We start from the raw sequence: 17,022 nt of genomic DNA, 5'->3' as shown, positions 1-17,022 counted from the left end.
TGGAGGACACCCCTCACATCTCCTGTCTCGAGGGGGTCCTGGAGGACGCCCCTCACGCTGCCCGTCTCGAGGGAGTCCTGGAGGACGCCCCTCACGCCGCCCACCTGAACGGTGGTCCTGTACTGGACGGCCTCCACGCCGCCCACCTGAACGATGGTCCTGTACTGGACGGCCTCCACGCCGCCCACCTGAACGATGGTCCTGTACTGGACGGCCTCCACGCCACCCACCTGAACGATGGTACTATACTGGATGGCCTCCCGGTCGCCCACCTGACCTGCTCTGAGCCAGTGGCTGGTCTCCCGGCCATCTGGACATTTTATGTTTCCCTACTTGGTTTAGTTCCCGGGCCTTGTCCTGTTTTGGTCCTTGTGTGTCTTTGTTCAGGCCCACCACCCTTGCAGTTCCTCCCTCCGCCCGCTCTAGTTTTCTGGGAGGGGGTTTCTTGGGGACGCCAGGGGGTGTCCTTGAGGGGGGGATACTGTAGGGATGGCACAATCTAGTGGGCCTTCCCCCTGTCTGTTCTCCCTTGTGTCTGTATTGATTGTCTGATTATCGTCACCTGTGTCATGTCCTGGTTGTGTGTATATAAAGTCTGTCTGTCAATTCTGTCGTTGTCGGTTCGTCGTTGGGTATTGCCTGTCCTGTCCTGCCTGTCTGATCCTGTTCTTGAGTCCTTGTTGTAAATTTTGCTGCCATGTCAGCCTTTTGATTTATTATTATTATTATTATTATTAATAAAAGTATTTTATTTGATACGTCTGCCTCCTGAGTCCTGCCTGCGCAACTGGGTTCTTCTGTCCTGATCTGCCTTGAAAACCCTGACAGGGGACACCATTTGAGGATAAAATCAGAGGAAGAACTGCTGGGACCAACTTCCTATTTGAAAAAAGCATCCCTTTGGTTTTGTCAGCATTTAGGACAAGTTTGAGGCGGAACAAATCTGTCTGGATGTAGTTGAATGCAGATTTCAAAAGCTGGAAAGCCTTAGTAACAGTTTTAGCTCGACAGTAAACAACTGTGTCATCAGCATAGAAATGTATGGATGCATTAGGGATGTTTTTACCTACATTATGTATGTGGATTGTAAAGAGGATGGGTCCTAAGACTGAGCCTTGTGGTACACCATTGTTGACTGTTAAATAACTGGAGGAAGTACCATTATGTTGAACACATTGCTTCCGGTCTGAGAGATAGAGAACCAACCAATGGTGTGTCCTGAGAAACCAATTTCTGAGAGTTTATAACACAAGATGTTATGATTCACAGTATCAAAAGCTTTACACAGGTCTAAGAAAAGTGCAGCACAATAATCCTTAGCATCCAGTGCTTCAACGATGTCATTAAGAACCTTCAGTAAAGCAGTGGTTGTGCTGTGTTGTTTCCTGAAACCAGATTGATGTGGAGGTAAGATGTTAAATGAGTCCAGGTAATTTTTGATTTGCGAGTTTATCAGTTTTTCTAGAACCTTGGCTAAAATGCAGAGTTTAGAGATTGGCCGATAGTTGTTCAGTGAGGTGGGGTCTCCTGCCTTCAGCAAAGGAAGAACAAAGGCTGTTTTCCAAGTGTCTGGGATGGAGTTTTGTCTTATGGAGAGATTGAAGATGTGGGTCACAGGGACTGTGATGATATGAGCAGCCAGCCTTAAGAAATAAGGTGGAAGTTAATCTGGACCTGCAGATTTTTTTAGGATCAAGATCTTTTAACAGTTTATTAACCTCACTGACTTAGAACGGAGAAAAAGAGAAGCTGTGTTTAACTGAGGATTGACTCGTAGGAGGAATTTGATTTGTAGAAGTTTGGTTATTAAGTGAAGTGGCTGATTTTCCATTAGTAACTGTGTCAAATAAAGAACTAGAAGCAACAAAATGTTTGTTGAAACAGTTCAGGATCTCGTGCTTATTTGACACAGGAACAGAGTTAACAAGAAGTTATGATGAGAGGTCAGATGATTCTGGGGTGCCTGAGAGAGATTTGATGGTTTTCCAGAATCTGTTGTGGTCATTTAGATTTTTGAAGGTCTGAGATAAGAAATAGTTGCATTTTGCTGCTTTGACAGCAGTTGTACATTTATTCCTCATCAGTCGAAAACTCAACCAATCAGTGTCTGAGTCAGATTTTCTCGCTGTGGCCCAAAGATGGTCTCTCATGTGCAGGTCAGCTAGCTCTGGAGTAAACCAGGGGCTGTCTCGTCCCTTTATTCTTAACTGATGAAAAGGAGCATGTTTGTTCACAAAATAAATGAAACTATTATGAAAATATTTCCAAGCGGAGTTCACGTCATCAGTTAACAGAATACGATGCCAGTCAAAGTGAGACAGATCCCAGAGGAATGACTGTTCACAAAAATGTTTCAGATCCCTTTTTTGAATTAATCTGGGCTTAGAAGGTGGAAGTTTAATATCTCTCAAAGCCGCTGTCACACAATGATTACTCAAGATACTGGCAAATACACCTGTACCAGGGAATTTGTAAGGCATATTAGTTAGAAATAGGTCTAAGATGGAGGAATTTTCAGGACGGTTTTTGTTTAATCTAGTGGGAGAGTTGATCAATTGGGTAAGATTGAGAGACAGGCAACATTCCTTGAATTTGCTTAGTCTCTTTAGAATTTGTTCAATTAGCTTTGTAGAGATCTAGTAGAGTGCTGTATGAATGGGTAAATGAGGTCACAGATTGTGTTGTAAAGTGCTTTGAGTGTCTGGATAAGATAGAAAGGCACTATGTAAGTGTAGTCCAGTAACCATTTACCATTCTCCCTCTATCTCCTGACACGTTTCCCTCCTTGTGGTCTTCGACTAACAGTAGCACAATTTCCGCTGACACCCTGTTTGTCAACAGCACCGGTGGCGGTCTTTGTTAGCCCGGGCCTCAACCGATCCGGTATGGTTTTGCTTTAATTAACTCTCATTTTGGTTTTGGCAAAAGTGTTTTACATTGGATGCCATTCCTGACATAGCCATCACCATTTACCCGGGATTTGGACCAGCACAAGAGATACACTGACTTGTGCTCCCTAGTGTCTGGTTTTTGCAAGCTGTTTAAAGCAAGTGGTTCAATAAACTAAAGAATTTGATGTAAAAACACAAACACCTTTTGATTCCAGAAAAGCATAGTGTCATGTTGAGCGATATGTGTCTGTGCCCTCAGTATTTGGACCAATTCAAGAGGATCCATCAAGACATGATCCATCAGGAAATTATCAAACCTCTAATTAAAGTGATTTCCATTCAGGTTAGAGCCAGGCTTTTGTCGGGTCTCTTTTGTTAGGATACAATGAATAAAACTGCATCTATAGATACATGCTTCTTTAGTTTACAGATTATTTTATTTTGACACTAATCTTTTGGGTGATGTGTAAAGCAGATCTTTATTCTCCTCTGTAAACTAAGAAAGGTGCTTAGAATTTTTTTGCTGCTGCAGGGAGTGCATCAGTGTGGTCGATCCCACTCCGTTCTTCCAAAGCTGTGTTTACGACATGTGCCAGTTCAACGGGCAGCAGCATGTGCTTTGTGACCAGCTGCAGGCCTATACCGATGCCTGCCAGCATGCCGGAGCTAAGGTCCAACAGTGGAGGACTCCAGACTTCTGCCGTAAGTCCTCCAAGAGCCCTGATGTCTTCTGGTCTTCAACACTCTGTGGCTTTACAATAAAGTTAAACACAAAATAGGAATTACATCAGCAAAACACAAAATAGGAATTACATCAGCAAAATCATTAAAGATAGTTGCTGAATACAAAACTTGATGCCCTTTAGCTGCTTTTAACTTTTAGCTAATATTTTACACATTTTAACTTTCAGCTATCATTCAGCTCCTTTTAGCTTTTAGCTACATGTCTGCTACTGTTGGCTTTCAGCTACCATTTTGCTACTGTTAACTATGAGCTACTATTTTGCTATTGTTGTCATTTAGCTACTATTCTGCGTCTGTTAGCACTTAGCACACACTCTGGCCTCCCTTTTTTAAGAGGGGAACCACCACCCCAGTCTGCCAATCTAGTGGTACTGCCCCCTGATGTCCACACGATGTTGCAAAGGCATGTTAACCAAGACAGCCCCAGCTGTTCAGCAATTTAGTTTGAGATTTTTTACCAAACATCAGCAAGGTCTTTGTTTTTATTTTGACCCCAACTCTCTTCACTGCCTTGTCCTAGCTGGTTTGATCTTTCTTTGTTTTCATTCTGCCTCACTTCATCTCCCTGCCCTGGCTCACCTTTGAACTCTGTTTGTCCCTCCATGCAGCCCTGGGCTGCCCTCCAAACAGCTCTTACTCCTTGTGTGTGAGCTCATGCCCTGAGACATGTCTGGGTGTTGTCGGGCCCCTGGGATGCGAGGACATCTGTGTGGAGGGTTGTCAGTGTGACCTGGGCTTCATCCTCAGCAATGACAAATGTGTGGCCCTGAAAGACTGTGGCTGTGTGGACACCAGTGGGACCTACCACCCTGTGAGTGGAAATCAAACTGCCTGCTCTTTCTATTCTGTCCTGTTGTGTCTTTACATTGTCAGGGACAGTCACTGATCTGTACAATAAACCTCCTGTCTCTCAATTAAATGGTAATACAATGTCTAATGTGTGTGATCATACCCAAGTACTTGGTCTCCAGCTACACATGCTTGGGTGTGCACCTGAATGACAACCTCAGATGGGGCAACAACATCACCAGCCTGATCAAGAAAGCTCATCAGTGACTCCACTTTCTCATGCAGTTGAGGCGAGCTGGTCTGGGAAGCTCAGTCCTCACCTCCTTCTACAGGTGTGCAGTGGAGAGCATCCTGTGCTCCAGCATCAACGTGTGGCACGAAGGCTGCACAGCTGTAGAAAGAAAAGTTTTGCAGAGAGTGGTGAAGGCTGCACAGAAGACTGTTGGAGTCAGCCTCCCTACTATCACAGACATTTACACCTCCAGATGCAGGAAGAGGACCACCTGCATCATGAAGGACCCCACTCACCCAGCACACACACTTTTTGCTCTGCTCCCCTCAGAAGATTGCAGAGCATTAAGTGTAGAACCACTAGATTGAGGAACAGTTTCTACCCTAAAGCTGTTAGACTCAAGAATCCACAATCAGGATAATCACCGTGAAGAAGAAAAAAAGAGTCACTGTAAAGTCACTTTACTTGGTGATATGTGACAAATCTATGCTGCTGATTATCCATGCTGCTGATCTCATGCTGCTGCTGATCTCATGCTGCTGTACTCATTCATACCCATCTGCTCACCATAGACTGATGTTCGGGCTGCTATTGTTATGCCGTATTGTTGTGCATTATTAGTGTTTAGCATATATCTTAGTGTATATCTTAGATCCTTATTTAATGTTCTTTTTACACTTTAATTTTTTGCTATTGTTGGGTGTTACTGGGACCCTCTGTACATAATTTTGTTCCACCTCATGTACCACATGTGATGAGAATGACAATAAACCTACTTGAACTTGAACTTGATGTCCAGGTGGGGGAGGACTGGTTTTTGGAGGGATGTGAGAAGAAGTGCGAGTGTCTCAGTGGAGGTCTGATCCACTGTCAGGACAGCAGCTGTAAACCAGCAACTGAGAGCTGCCAGCTGCACGATGGAGAGTACGCCTGCAGACCCGTTGGTATGTCATAAACTCACACCCTGTTTCCTGATGTCCAGTCCGTTCTCACACTCTGATGACAGCCAGGTTGTCTGAGAGAAGCCAGAGGACCATCATCTGTGCTTGTATGTCTATCTGCGAGCAAAATATATCCTGGTGGGGTTTAACTAGCAGAAAATACTCATTACATCTCCAATAGAACTTCTGAAATCATCCCAATTAAAGATTATGACTTTACAAAAGACCAAATAACTACAACTCAGTGAGTTTGACGGATACTGAGCTAAAGTTTGGTGTTAGTAGCTGAGGATTCAGTCCACCATATGTAGTGAGCATGAAATGTTGAAACATCATTTTATCAAAGGTTCCACAATCTGTCATTTGTCAGCATAAAATGATCTTAGTTTAAAACTCTGTAATGAATGGTGGCGGGTGATGTGAATCCTTTCAAAGAATGCTGAGGTTTTAAAACATACGGAAGCTGTGTGGAGCAGCAGTGTCCCTGCAGGTTGGACTGAGAGGAACCAGGTTCTGACTTGTTCTTTGTAGAATTTTACCTGCTCACTTCTCTGTTGATGCCGCTGCTTGTGTTAAACAGGAAATGGGATCTGCTCCATCTCCGGTGATCCTCACTACACCACCTTTGACAAATACACCCACCACTACATGGGCGCCTGCTCCTACACCCTGACCAAACCCTGCAACGCCTCCTCTGACCTGCCACAATTCACAGTGGAGACCCAGAACGAGCACCGAGGAAGCAACAGGAAGGTCTCCTACGTCAGAGCTGTGCAGATCAAAGTCAACAATGTCACCGTCATCCTTGGCAAGGGACGCACAGTACAGGTGGGTTTACCTGCCTGCATGCTGAAATCACGTGACACGTTACAGCCAATACCGAAACTTGACACCGAAAGAAGAGTGACATTTCAATACATACACAGACTGGTGCAGTTCGGTCGGTGCCATAAAAGAACCTCGGTTCGGTACTCAGCCCTAGGTGGGTTACCTGTCTGTGTCCAGATGAGTTATCTGCCTGTATCCAGGTGGGTTAGTATCTGTGTCCAGATGGGTTACCTGTCTGTGTCCAGGTGGGTTACAGTCTATGTCCAGGTGGGTTACCATCTCTGTCCAGATGGGTTACCTGCCTGTGTCCAGGTGGGTTACCATCTGTGTCCAGGTGGGTTACCTGTCTGTCTCCAGGTGGGTTACTGTTTGTGTCCAAGTGGGTTACCTGTCTGTGTCGAGTTGGGTTACCTGTCTGTCTCCAGGTGGTTTACCATCTATATCCAGTTGGGTTATCATCTTTATGTCCAGGTGGGTTACCAGCTGTGTCCAGTTGGGTTACCATCTATGTCCAGGTGGGTTGCCATCTGTGTCCAGGTGGTTTACCATCTGTGTCCATGTGGGTTACCATCTGTGTCCAGGTGGTTTACCATATGTGTCCACGTGGGTTACCTGTCTGTGTCCAGGTGGGTTACAGTCTATGTCCAGGTCGGTTATCATCTGTGTCCAGGTGGGTTTCCATCTGTGACCAGGTGGGTTACATGTCAGTGTCCAGGTGGGTTACTATCTGTGTCCACATAGGTTACCTGCCTGTGTCCAGGTGGCTTACAGTCTATGTCCAGGTGGGTTACCTTCTGTGTCCAGGTGGGTTACCATCTGTGTCCACATAGGTTTCCTGTCTATGTCCAGGTGGGTTACAGTCTATGTCCAGATGGGTTACCTTAGCTAACAGCTAAGAGAAGCATAAGTACCTATATATACTGTATGTTTGTATACAAATACAAAGCCAGTTTGTGTGAGTGTTAAATCCACCAAGACACAACATATTTGAGGACACGAGACAAAAAATGAGGGTTCAAAAAATATTTTATTTTTAAACTCTCCTGATCCTTTGAGTTGGTTCACCTGCTTTTGATTCTCTGTGAAGAGAAAAAAGAGAGAGTTAAATGCCCTCAATTACCCGTGTCCCCAAAAAAACAAAACTCCAAAAGTATTAACTGAAAGTTGGACCTGGTGAGTCGATTAAACAGAACAAAACGGTACAACAGGGAGCCAACCCTATACAGGGCCGTCGAAGCCCCTACTAGTATCGGACTAAAGCAAAAAAACTCTAAATGCAAAAGAAAGATCGAAAACAGGACAACCGATCCCACCAGGCCAAATTCGCAACGAAAAAACAAGCAAACGAACGAGGTCTAGCAGAACTACCTCATGACAGGCTGGAGACATCAGCTGCGGTCTGCAGCAACTGTAGACGTACGCGCACCACGTCAAGATGCACACCGGCAGTGGTGGAGCGAGTGGAAGCGAGTGAAAAAAAAAAAACGGGCTCTCTAACATGTCAAAACCCAGCCTATTTATAGAAGGACCAGCAGCGCCATCAATTAACGTAATCACTACTGATTATAAAAGATTAGAAATGATCCCATCTCCAAAATATATTAACCAAAGATCATTCGATTAAAGTCTAAACAAAGCAATCGTAAAAAGAAAGAAAAAATAATTATAATGTGCCCGAAGCACATAACACCCCCACCCAAAGACTCTGAATGGGGAGTGATGTAACCGGTTAGAAAAAAAACTCAATCCATTCATAGAAAAAGAAACATAGGACTAAAGTTGGGAGAGTGCATCGGCCACTACGTTGTCCTTACCACGGACATGTTTGATAAAGATGTTAAATAATTGAAGTCGCAGAGACCAGTTCATCAAGCGGCGGTTCTTATTATGCATGCGATCCAGAAAAACTAATGGGTTGTGGTCCATAAAAACAACCACAGATCCGCTAGAACTGCTTACATACACTTCAAAGTGTTCCAAAGTCATGACCAATGCTAATGCTTCTTTTTCAATGGTGGAATACCATTTCTGATATTTATTAAGCTTTTTCGAAAAATAACAAACCGGATGTTCCACCCCATCAGTACCATCCTGGAGGAGGACAGCTCAGACGCCAGAATCACATGCGTCCACAGCCAACTTAAATGGTACATCAAAATGAGGAGCAGACAACACAGGAGCGTTCACTAGCAGATGTTTAATCTGCTCGAAAGCAGATTGGCACCGCTCAGACCAAATAAAAACTACTTTAGGACTAAGTAGATCTGTTAAAGGAGCAGCCACAGAGGAAAAGTTTTTGCAGAACCCCCTGTAGTAACCAACCATTGCTAGATAGCGGCAAAGTTCAGTACGAGTGGTGGGTCCCGGAACAGACAAAATAGCCTCTACTTTAGCCTCAACGGGGCGCACTTGACCTCCCCCCACCCTTTTTCCAAGATAGGTCATTATCGCTTGGCTGAATTGGCATTTAGAAAGGTTAATTGTCAAATTAATGACTTCCGGTAAGATGGCGCCCGTGTACATGGCTTGCAAACCACCTCTGCTGATGGTGTTAGGATTATTTTTGTTTTTTGCATTTCATATCTGTGACATCAACTCTCTGCTGGTGTATGACAGACAACAACTTTTGGATCTTCGTTTATCTGTCACTGATGTCGCTTATTTAGACTATTATCAACGTACCTCTGCCCCCCCTGCTGGCGGACGTGTCAGCTTACCTTCACTGCGCTCCTCACCTGCCTGCCCGGAGATATCGCTTCAGACGCCGGGGAAAACGTGTTGGTCAGCTGGTGAAGCTTAAAGGTCTGCGCGCTGCATCTTCCTCTTCAGCTGGCGATCATGGTTTCCATCGCCAGCTTCCTGTGTGCCAGGACCAGGTAACCAACGGTAGTTGTCAGCCGGTGCACTGCTCGGACCGACCTGGAGGGGCTGTTCATGAAAATCTGCGGCCATTAGCGCACGCTCCCTCCACCGCTGCTGGCTCCACTTCGGAAGGTATCCGAATGTGTTTGGTCAACGCAAGATCTGTTACCAACAAAACTTTTATCCTCAGGGATTACTTTCATAAGCTCGAGTTAGACTTTCTGTGCATCACAGAGACTTGGATGTCTCCGGGTGAGTTCAGCGCCTTGACAGAATTATTGCCACTGAACTGTTTGTATTTTAACGCCCCGCGGCCATCAGGCCGGCGCGGTGGTGGATTATTAACAATATTCAAATCAACATTTGACTGTAAACAACTGCCCATCCCAGTTTCCCGCGCCAGCTTTGACCTGAGCATCTTTGAACTCGGACATTCACCTCCGACTTTATTTGCACTCGTCTACTGCCCACCTCGATCTAAGGACTTCATAAATGAGTTTTCTGACTTCTTGGCTGAAATCACACCAAAACATGAGCATGTTTTCATTAATGGGGGCTTTAATTTGCACGTGTGCTGTCCTGAGAAGCCCTTGGTTAAGGACTTTTTAGATTTATTGGACTCATTTAATCTAACTCAGCATGTAAACGGTCCCACCCAAGAGCGTGGACATACACTGGACCTTGTTTTAACTAATGATGTGACTGTTAATAATCTTGTTATTGGTAATAATGGTTTTTCAGACCACATGCCAGTCCAGTTTGAGTTCACCCTCCCCCATCTAACTCCTAAGTCGTGCATTTGTGCTCGTAGGACCCGGGCTATTAACCACTTCACTTCCACACGTTTCACAGATGTTTATAACTCTGAAATGATAATTCAGCCCCCAGTGTTTCTCACCACCACTGAGGAGCTGACATCCCAGTTCAACTCTGTCTGCTTAAAAACTCTGGATCATGTTGCGCCTGTTTAAACTAGAAAATCAAAACTGAGAGCAGAACCTTTGCTGAGTGACGTCACCAAGGCCGTTAGGCAGAAATGTAGGAGGGCAGAACGAAAGTAGAGGAAAGACAGGCTGCAGGTCTCTTTTCAAATACTTAAAGAGAGTTGGTGCCATTATCAGAAAGCAGTGAAAGCTGCTAAATCCAAATACTTTTCTGATATAATTTTCTCAAACTCTCGCAACCCACATATCCTCTTCTCCACCCTAAACTCTGTTCTCCACCTCACTGAACCATCACCTCTGGAAGCCTCGACTGAGCTGTGCGACAACTTCTTACATTTCTTTTTGGAAAAAATTGCGACCACCCGGGCTCTCATTTCTCCTCCAACTCATGACCCATCCATCCCACCTCAATCTGTAGCTCTATTTGACCATTTTGAACCCATCACTCTATCTTCTCTAGAGCAGGTCATGTGCAGCTTGAAACCTTCTGGCTCCCCCTTTGATGTGGTCCCCCCTGGACTACTAAAGAAGGTTTTTCCAACTCTAGGTCCGTCCATTCTTGCTATAGTAAACAGTAGTTTATCCACTGGCGTGGTGCCAAAATCCTTTAAACATGCTGCTGTCCAGCCTCTCCTGAAAAAAACAAACATTGACCCCTCAGTCGTATCCAACTACTGGCCTGTATCCAAACTCCCATTTGCTTCTAAACTACTGGAGGAAATAGTCGAGTCCCAGTTGAAGTGCTTCCTGGAGGATCACGCCATCTTAGAGCTATTCCAATCTGGCTTTAAACCTCTCCACAGCACTGAAACTGCCCTGCTGAACGTCTTTAACGACATCTTCAGATCCACAGATACTGGTGATTCTGTGCTGCTTGTCCTGTTGGACCTCACAGCCGCCTTTGACACCATCGACCATGAGATCCTCATTGCTAGGTTGGAGCAGTGGGTGGGCATCACAGGATCAGCCCTCAATTGGTACAGATCTTACCTCGCTGACAGATCCTTTTGTGTCTCCATCAAGGATTTTAGTTCCGCAAAGGCAGAGCTTAAATGGGGGGTTCCGCAGGGGTCCATCCTGGGTCCCCTCTTATTCTCTTTATACCTGCTGCCACTTGGTGCTATTTTCCGGAAACACAACATGCCTTTCCACTTCTATGCCGATGACTGTCAAATTTACTTCCTCCTAAGACACAATGGTACATGCTCTATTCAACCGCTGCTCGACTGCCTGGCAGACATCAGGGACTGGATGGCTTTAAACTATTTAAGTTTCAATGAAAAGAAGTCTGAAGTCATGTTGTTCCCTCCCAACGACACGATCACAAACCACTGCATCAACCTTTCCGCTATAACCCTGTCAGAAAAACAAAGAGTCACTAATCTGTGAGTGATAATGGACCCTTCCCTGAAACTTAACAATCACGTAAACATGATTGTTAAATCATGTTTCTTCCATCTGAGGCGGGTGTCTAAACTGAATCCCATATTATCCAAAAATAACCTGGTGACAGTAATACATGCATTCATTACGTCTAGGCTTGATTACCGCAATTCGCTCCTGTTTGGTATCAGTCAGACCTCCATTGCACGACTACAACTGGTCCAGAAAGCAGCAGCCCGATTTTTAACCAGTACAGGCTAAAGAGAGCGCATTACACCAGTTTTGGCCTCACTGCACTGGTTACCGGTTCACTTTCGAATCCAGTTCAAAATACTCATGTATGTCTACAAATCACTGAACAGTGTTCCCCCCCCCCCCCATCTCTCTGATCTGCTACAACCGTATGTCCCACCACGTTCCCTGAGGTCAGCAGACCAGTTGCTCCTCACAGTTTCAGGAACTCGTCTTAAGCGCAGAGGTGACAGGGCCTTCTCTGTAGCAGGACCAAGACTCTGGAACGAGTTACCTCTGCTTGTCAGACAGGCCCCCTCCCTCTTGGTTTTCAAGTCCCGTTTAAAAACCCACTACTATTCGGTGGCTTTCAACACCAGATGATCTGTGTTTGCTTCACACTGGTTTGTCGTCATTATCTGCATCGTTTTTTTATGTCTATATTCTGATTTACCTCATTTTGTATATTGCTTTGTGTGTTACCTGTTGTTCTGTCTGTACAGCACTTTGGTTGGCCTTGTAGCTGTTTTAAGTGCTTTATAAATAAAGTGGTATGGTATGGTATGGTATGGTATAGTATGGTATGGTATGGTATAGTATGGTAATTTAGCCTCACACAGACGTGCAAAAACCGTCCTTAAATGTTTAACATGCTCAGCCCATGTAGCCGAACAAATCACTAAATCATCCAAATAAGCCTCACAGAATGATAAACCAGACAAAACCACATGCATTGCCGTTGAAACGTTGCTGGGGCATTATGCATCCCAAAAGCCATCACTGTATACTGAAGGAAATCGTCGGGTGTGACAAAAGCGGAAATTTCCTGGGCTCGTACTGTTAAGGGTACCTGTCAGTATCCCTTCAGCAAATCCAGCTTAGTTACAAACTGGGCAGCCCCCACATGGTCCACACAATCTTCCATTCGAGGCAGTGGATAACAATCCGGCCTAGTCACCCCATTTACCTTCCTGAAGTCAGTACAGAAACGGTCCTCCCCATTGGCTTTAATAGTCAGGAGGCATGGCGAAATCCACTCACTACTGCTTGCAACAGCAAGTCCATGTTTCACCATGTACTCCACCTGCGTCTTCAAACGGCGTCACTTGTCTGGGTTCACTCTGTAAGGACGTTGTTTAATAGGCTTGGAATCACTAACATCAATATTATGGCTGAGCACAAGAGTCTGAGTGGGAATGTCTCCAAACAGCGACCTATAAGACTGGATCAAATTAATGACATCAGCCTGCTTGGAAACATCAAGGTGAGACAACAAGAGAGGTACGTTTTTCAACACCTCTGAATTTGGAAATTTCCCCTCCGTGACAGCTGGGGAAAAGATGTCCTCTTTAGGTTCAGCACTGGACAGCTCCTCCTGTGCGTCCGCACCTGCCCCAACGACTGCGTCAGCTCGCTCACTGAAAACAACGTCACCTTCAGGTTCAGCACTGGACAGCTCCTCCCGTGCGTCTGCACCTGCTCCAACGACTGCGTCAGCTCGCTCACTGAAAACACCGCTGACAGCTTTATTCACAGAGGGCGCACGCTCGATATAAGGCTTCAGCATATTAATATGACATAGGCGCGATGTTCGCCTCCTATCAGGAGTAGAGATCAGATTATCTCGATCTTCGACCTTCCTCCTGATCGTATAAGGGCCACTGTAGCGCGCTTGTAAGCTGGAACCAGGAACCGGCAGTAACGCTAACACTTTTTCACCAGGCTCAAAAACTCTCATAGTCAAATTTCTGTCAAATAAATACTTAATTTTAGCCTGTGCTGTCTTAAGATTTTCTTTAGCTATCTTGCACGCACGGCTCAGCTTCAGTCGAAAGTTACTGACATAGTCCAATAAATTTTGGTCAGTTTTTTCACACAACCACTTCTCTTTTAATAGCTTTAAAGGACCATGAACAGTGTGAGCAAAAACTAAGTCCGACGGGCTAAACCCCAAAGACTCCTGAACCACCTCCCATATAGCAAAGAGTTATAAATGTACACCTTCATCCCAGTCTTTTTCGAACTCCAAACAGTAGGTGCGAAGCATTGTTTTTAAAGTTTGATGAAAACGCTCGAGTGCGCCCTGACTATCCGGGTGATACGCGGTGGAGCGACAGTGCTTCATATCAAGTTGATTTAAAACCTGCGCAAATACTTTGGACATAAAGTTAGACCCTTGGTCAGTTTGTACAATCCAAGGTAAACCAATTAATGAAAAAAACTTTGTTAATGCTTTCACAACTACCGGCGTAGATATTTTACGCACTGGAAAAACCTCTGGAAAACGAGTAGAGGTGCACATCACTGTTACCAAGAACTTATTCCCCGCTTTGGTTCGAGGTAACGGACCAACACAGTCAACCAATACTCGTTTAAATGGTTCAGAGACGGCTGGAATGGGATACAAAGGAGGGGGCGGAATCGTCTGATTTGGTTTTCCAGATACTTGATAGAAATGACACGAATTACAGTAGTGCACAACATCGCCCAGCCAAAAGAACTGACGCAAAATGTGATAATAGATTTTTCTTATGCCCAGATGACCGACTAATGGATTATCATGTGCTAACCGCAAAATTTCTGAACGATATGCGGCTGGAACAACAATCTGTTTAACAATACTCCACTCTTTGACAGGAGAGACATTTAAAGGTGTCCATTTACGCATCAAAAGCCCATCGTTTAAGAAATAACCGGCAGAAATTGAGTCAATCTCACCAGGTACTGCATCGTTAAACAAAGGTGCTAAGCTTTCATCAGATTTCTGAAGCTCCATCAACTGCTGTCTAGACAATGACAGAGCATTCACATCTAACATGTCCCTCTCCATATTTTTCTTTAATTGGATATGTTCAGAGTCAGCGTTGCACAAAAAACTGTCACTCAAGTCCAAGTCATCTTTATTTTCTACTTCTTGATGCCTAAGTGCAGCATGCGTAACTGCGCAAGATGTGAACACATCTGGGAATGTACGAGCCAGCTCATCTGGGCAGGAGTGCAAAACCAGAACGGGTATAACATCCGGGGAAACTAATACTCGACCGCCAGCCAAGTCATTGCCCATGATCATGGATACGCCCGCTATAGGAAAACTAGGGCGCACCCCAACCACAGCATCACCAGACCACAGTTCAGACTGGACCACGACTTTGTGCAGAGGAACACCAATGTCTTGCATATCAAAGCCACAAACTGGCACATCAGAACCCACCGCCATGTCATCATTTAACTGCAAAATGCTCTCCAAAATAAAAGACTGAGAGGCAGTGGTATCCCGCAATATTTTTACAGGGACTTTCTCACCAGTAAGAGACACAGAAATAAACCCATCCATAACGAAAGGCCTGAAATCAGCATACTCACAAGGCTTTTGTGTTGAAAGTGACTGAGTAACGTGATTTATAGTTTTAATTAGAGCAACTGGCTTGGTGTTCTTCTTCTTTAAAACCGGGCAATTGGCCACAATGTGTCCCCTCTTTTTACAATAAAAACACATTACATTAGTCTTTAAATCCAGCACATGATCGGACTTACTTTCAACGCCACTGAGTGCAGCAGGTACACCAGATTCTACAAGTGAAACAGTTTTTATGCAGTCCTTTCCGTTATTTTCAGATTTGTCAAATTTATTAAAGACATCTGTGTGCTCAAAATTACTTTTGTGCGTTAACATGTACTCGTCAACGAGCACCACAGCTTTCGACACATCTGACACTTTATTTTCATTCAAGTAGGTGGCAACTCTTTCTAGCAAGCTGTTTTTAAAGTCTTCCATTAAAACGAGCTGCTTAAGTTGAGCAAAGTCATTAACATTTTTAGCAGCACACCAACGATCAAAGAGAATTTCTTTATCTCTGACAAAATCCACATAAGTTTGATTATAGCATTTTTTTAATGAGCGAAATTTTTGGCGATAAGCTTCAGGTACCAGTTTATATGCCCGCAAAATAGCGCTTTTAACTTTGTCAAAATCAAGGCTATCCAACACAGACAGAGACGCATAAGCCTCCTGTGCTTTTCCACTTAATGCACACTGCAATAACAAAGTCCACATTTCTCTAGGCCATTTAAGTGTGAGTGTCACTCTTTCAAACAACGTGAAATATTTATCAACGTCTCGCTCATTGAAAGGAGGAACTAAGCGAACATTTTTACTAACATCAAAATCCTTTGATTGAGCTTGCAACGACCCAGCACCAAGCTCGAGTTCTTTCAAACGCATTTCAGCCTGTATCTCCAGCTTTCGTTGTTCAAAATACAGCTCCTTCTCTCTCAAAGCAAGCCGTCCTAATTCAACTTCTAGTTCCTTTAAATGAACTAGATCATCTGGCATGCACTTCATTCAGACCCCACAGGACTTTTTGGTAAAATCGTAGCAGGAAAACCCCCAATTTGAACCAGTGCTGCCAAAAACTCGGCCTCAACTGTTCCTCTTTTAGCATGTTTATTTATGGTAACCTTGAAATGTTTGGCTAGTAAGTAAGTAAGTAAGTAAAACTTTATTTATATAGCGCTTCTCAAGATAAAAATCCCAAAACGCTTCAACAAATCAGATAAACAAAACAATAAACAAATTCAGGCAAAAGCAGATTTAAAAAGATAAGTTTTTAGCTGACTTTTAAAATAAATCACCGAGTCCAGTGATCGGAGAGTTTGAGGAAGAGAGTTCTGGAGTCTTGAAGCCATGGAAGAAAAGGCTATATCTCCTTTAGTTTTCAATTTTGTCTGGGGGACAGTCAGCAGGCCTTGATCACAGGACCTCAGAGCTCTGATCAGTGTGTAGGGATGTAAAAGTTCTGTTATGTAATTTGGTGTTTGACCATGTAACGCTCTCCAGGTTAAAACCAAAACCTTAAAATCCACTCGATGTTGAACTGGGAGCCAATTAAGTTGTTTTAAAAGTGGTGTTACATGGCAATACTTTGATGATCCCGTCAGGAGTCGAGCCGCAGCATTTTGCACAGACTGCAACCGGTCTAGGAAGGTTTTGTTCAAACTTGTATACAGTGCATTACAATAATCCAGGCGAGATGAGACAAATGCATGAATTAACGTTTCCATTTCTGGACGGGAAACAATATGGCTAAGTTTGGCGATGTTACGCAGATGGTAGAAACAGGAACGAACCAGAGACTTAATATGATTTTCCAGAGTAAAACAAGAGTCAAAGGTTAGCC

The 17,022-nt window shown here is 44.3% G+C and overlaps 1 protein-coding gene across 1 annotated transcript in view; it reads left to right on the top strand.

Annotated features, from left to right (window-relative positions):
• Window positions 1-17,022, top strand: part of zanl (zonadhesin, like) — a gene marked incomplete in the record, with an annotated part of 443,805 nt that overhangs the window by 283,994 nt on the left and 142,789 nt on the right. The window contains 4 exon segments of the mRNA XM_037681443.1: window positions 3,424-3,593; window positions 4,244-4,446; window positions 5,456-5,600; window positions 6,178-6,425. Of these exon segments, the coding sequence (XP_037537371.1) occupies window positions 3,424-3,593; window positions 4,244-4,446; window positions 5,456-5,600; window positions 6,178-6,425 (766 nt within the window).

Source organism: Nematolebias whitei, chromosome 1 (assembly GCF_014905685.2).
Source record: "Nematolebias whitei isolate Nwh7 chromosome 1, NemWhi1, whole genome shotgun sequence".
Taxonomy (NCBI): Eukaryota; Metazoa; Chordata; class Actinopteri; order Cyprinodontiformes; family Rivulidae; genus Nematolebias; species Nematolebias whitei.
The sequence above is the reverse complement of the archived record's forward strand: the minus strand, read 5'-3'. Positions and strand labels throughout refer to the sequence as shown.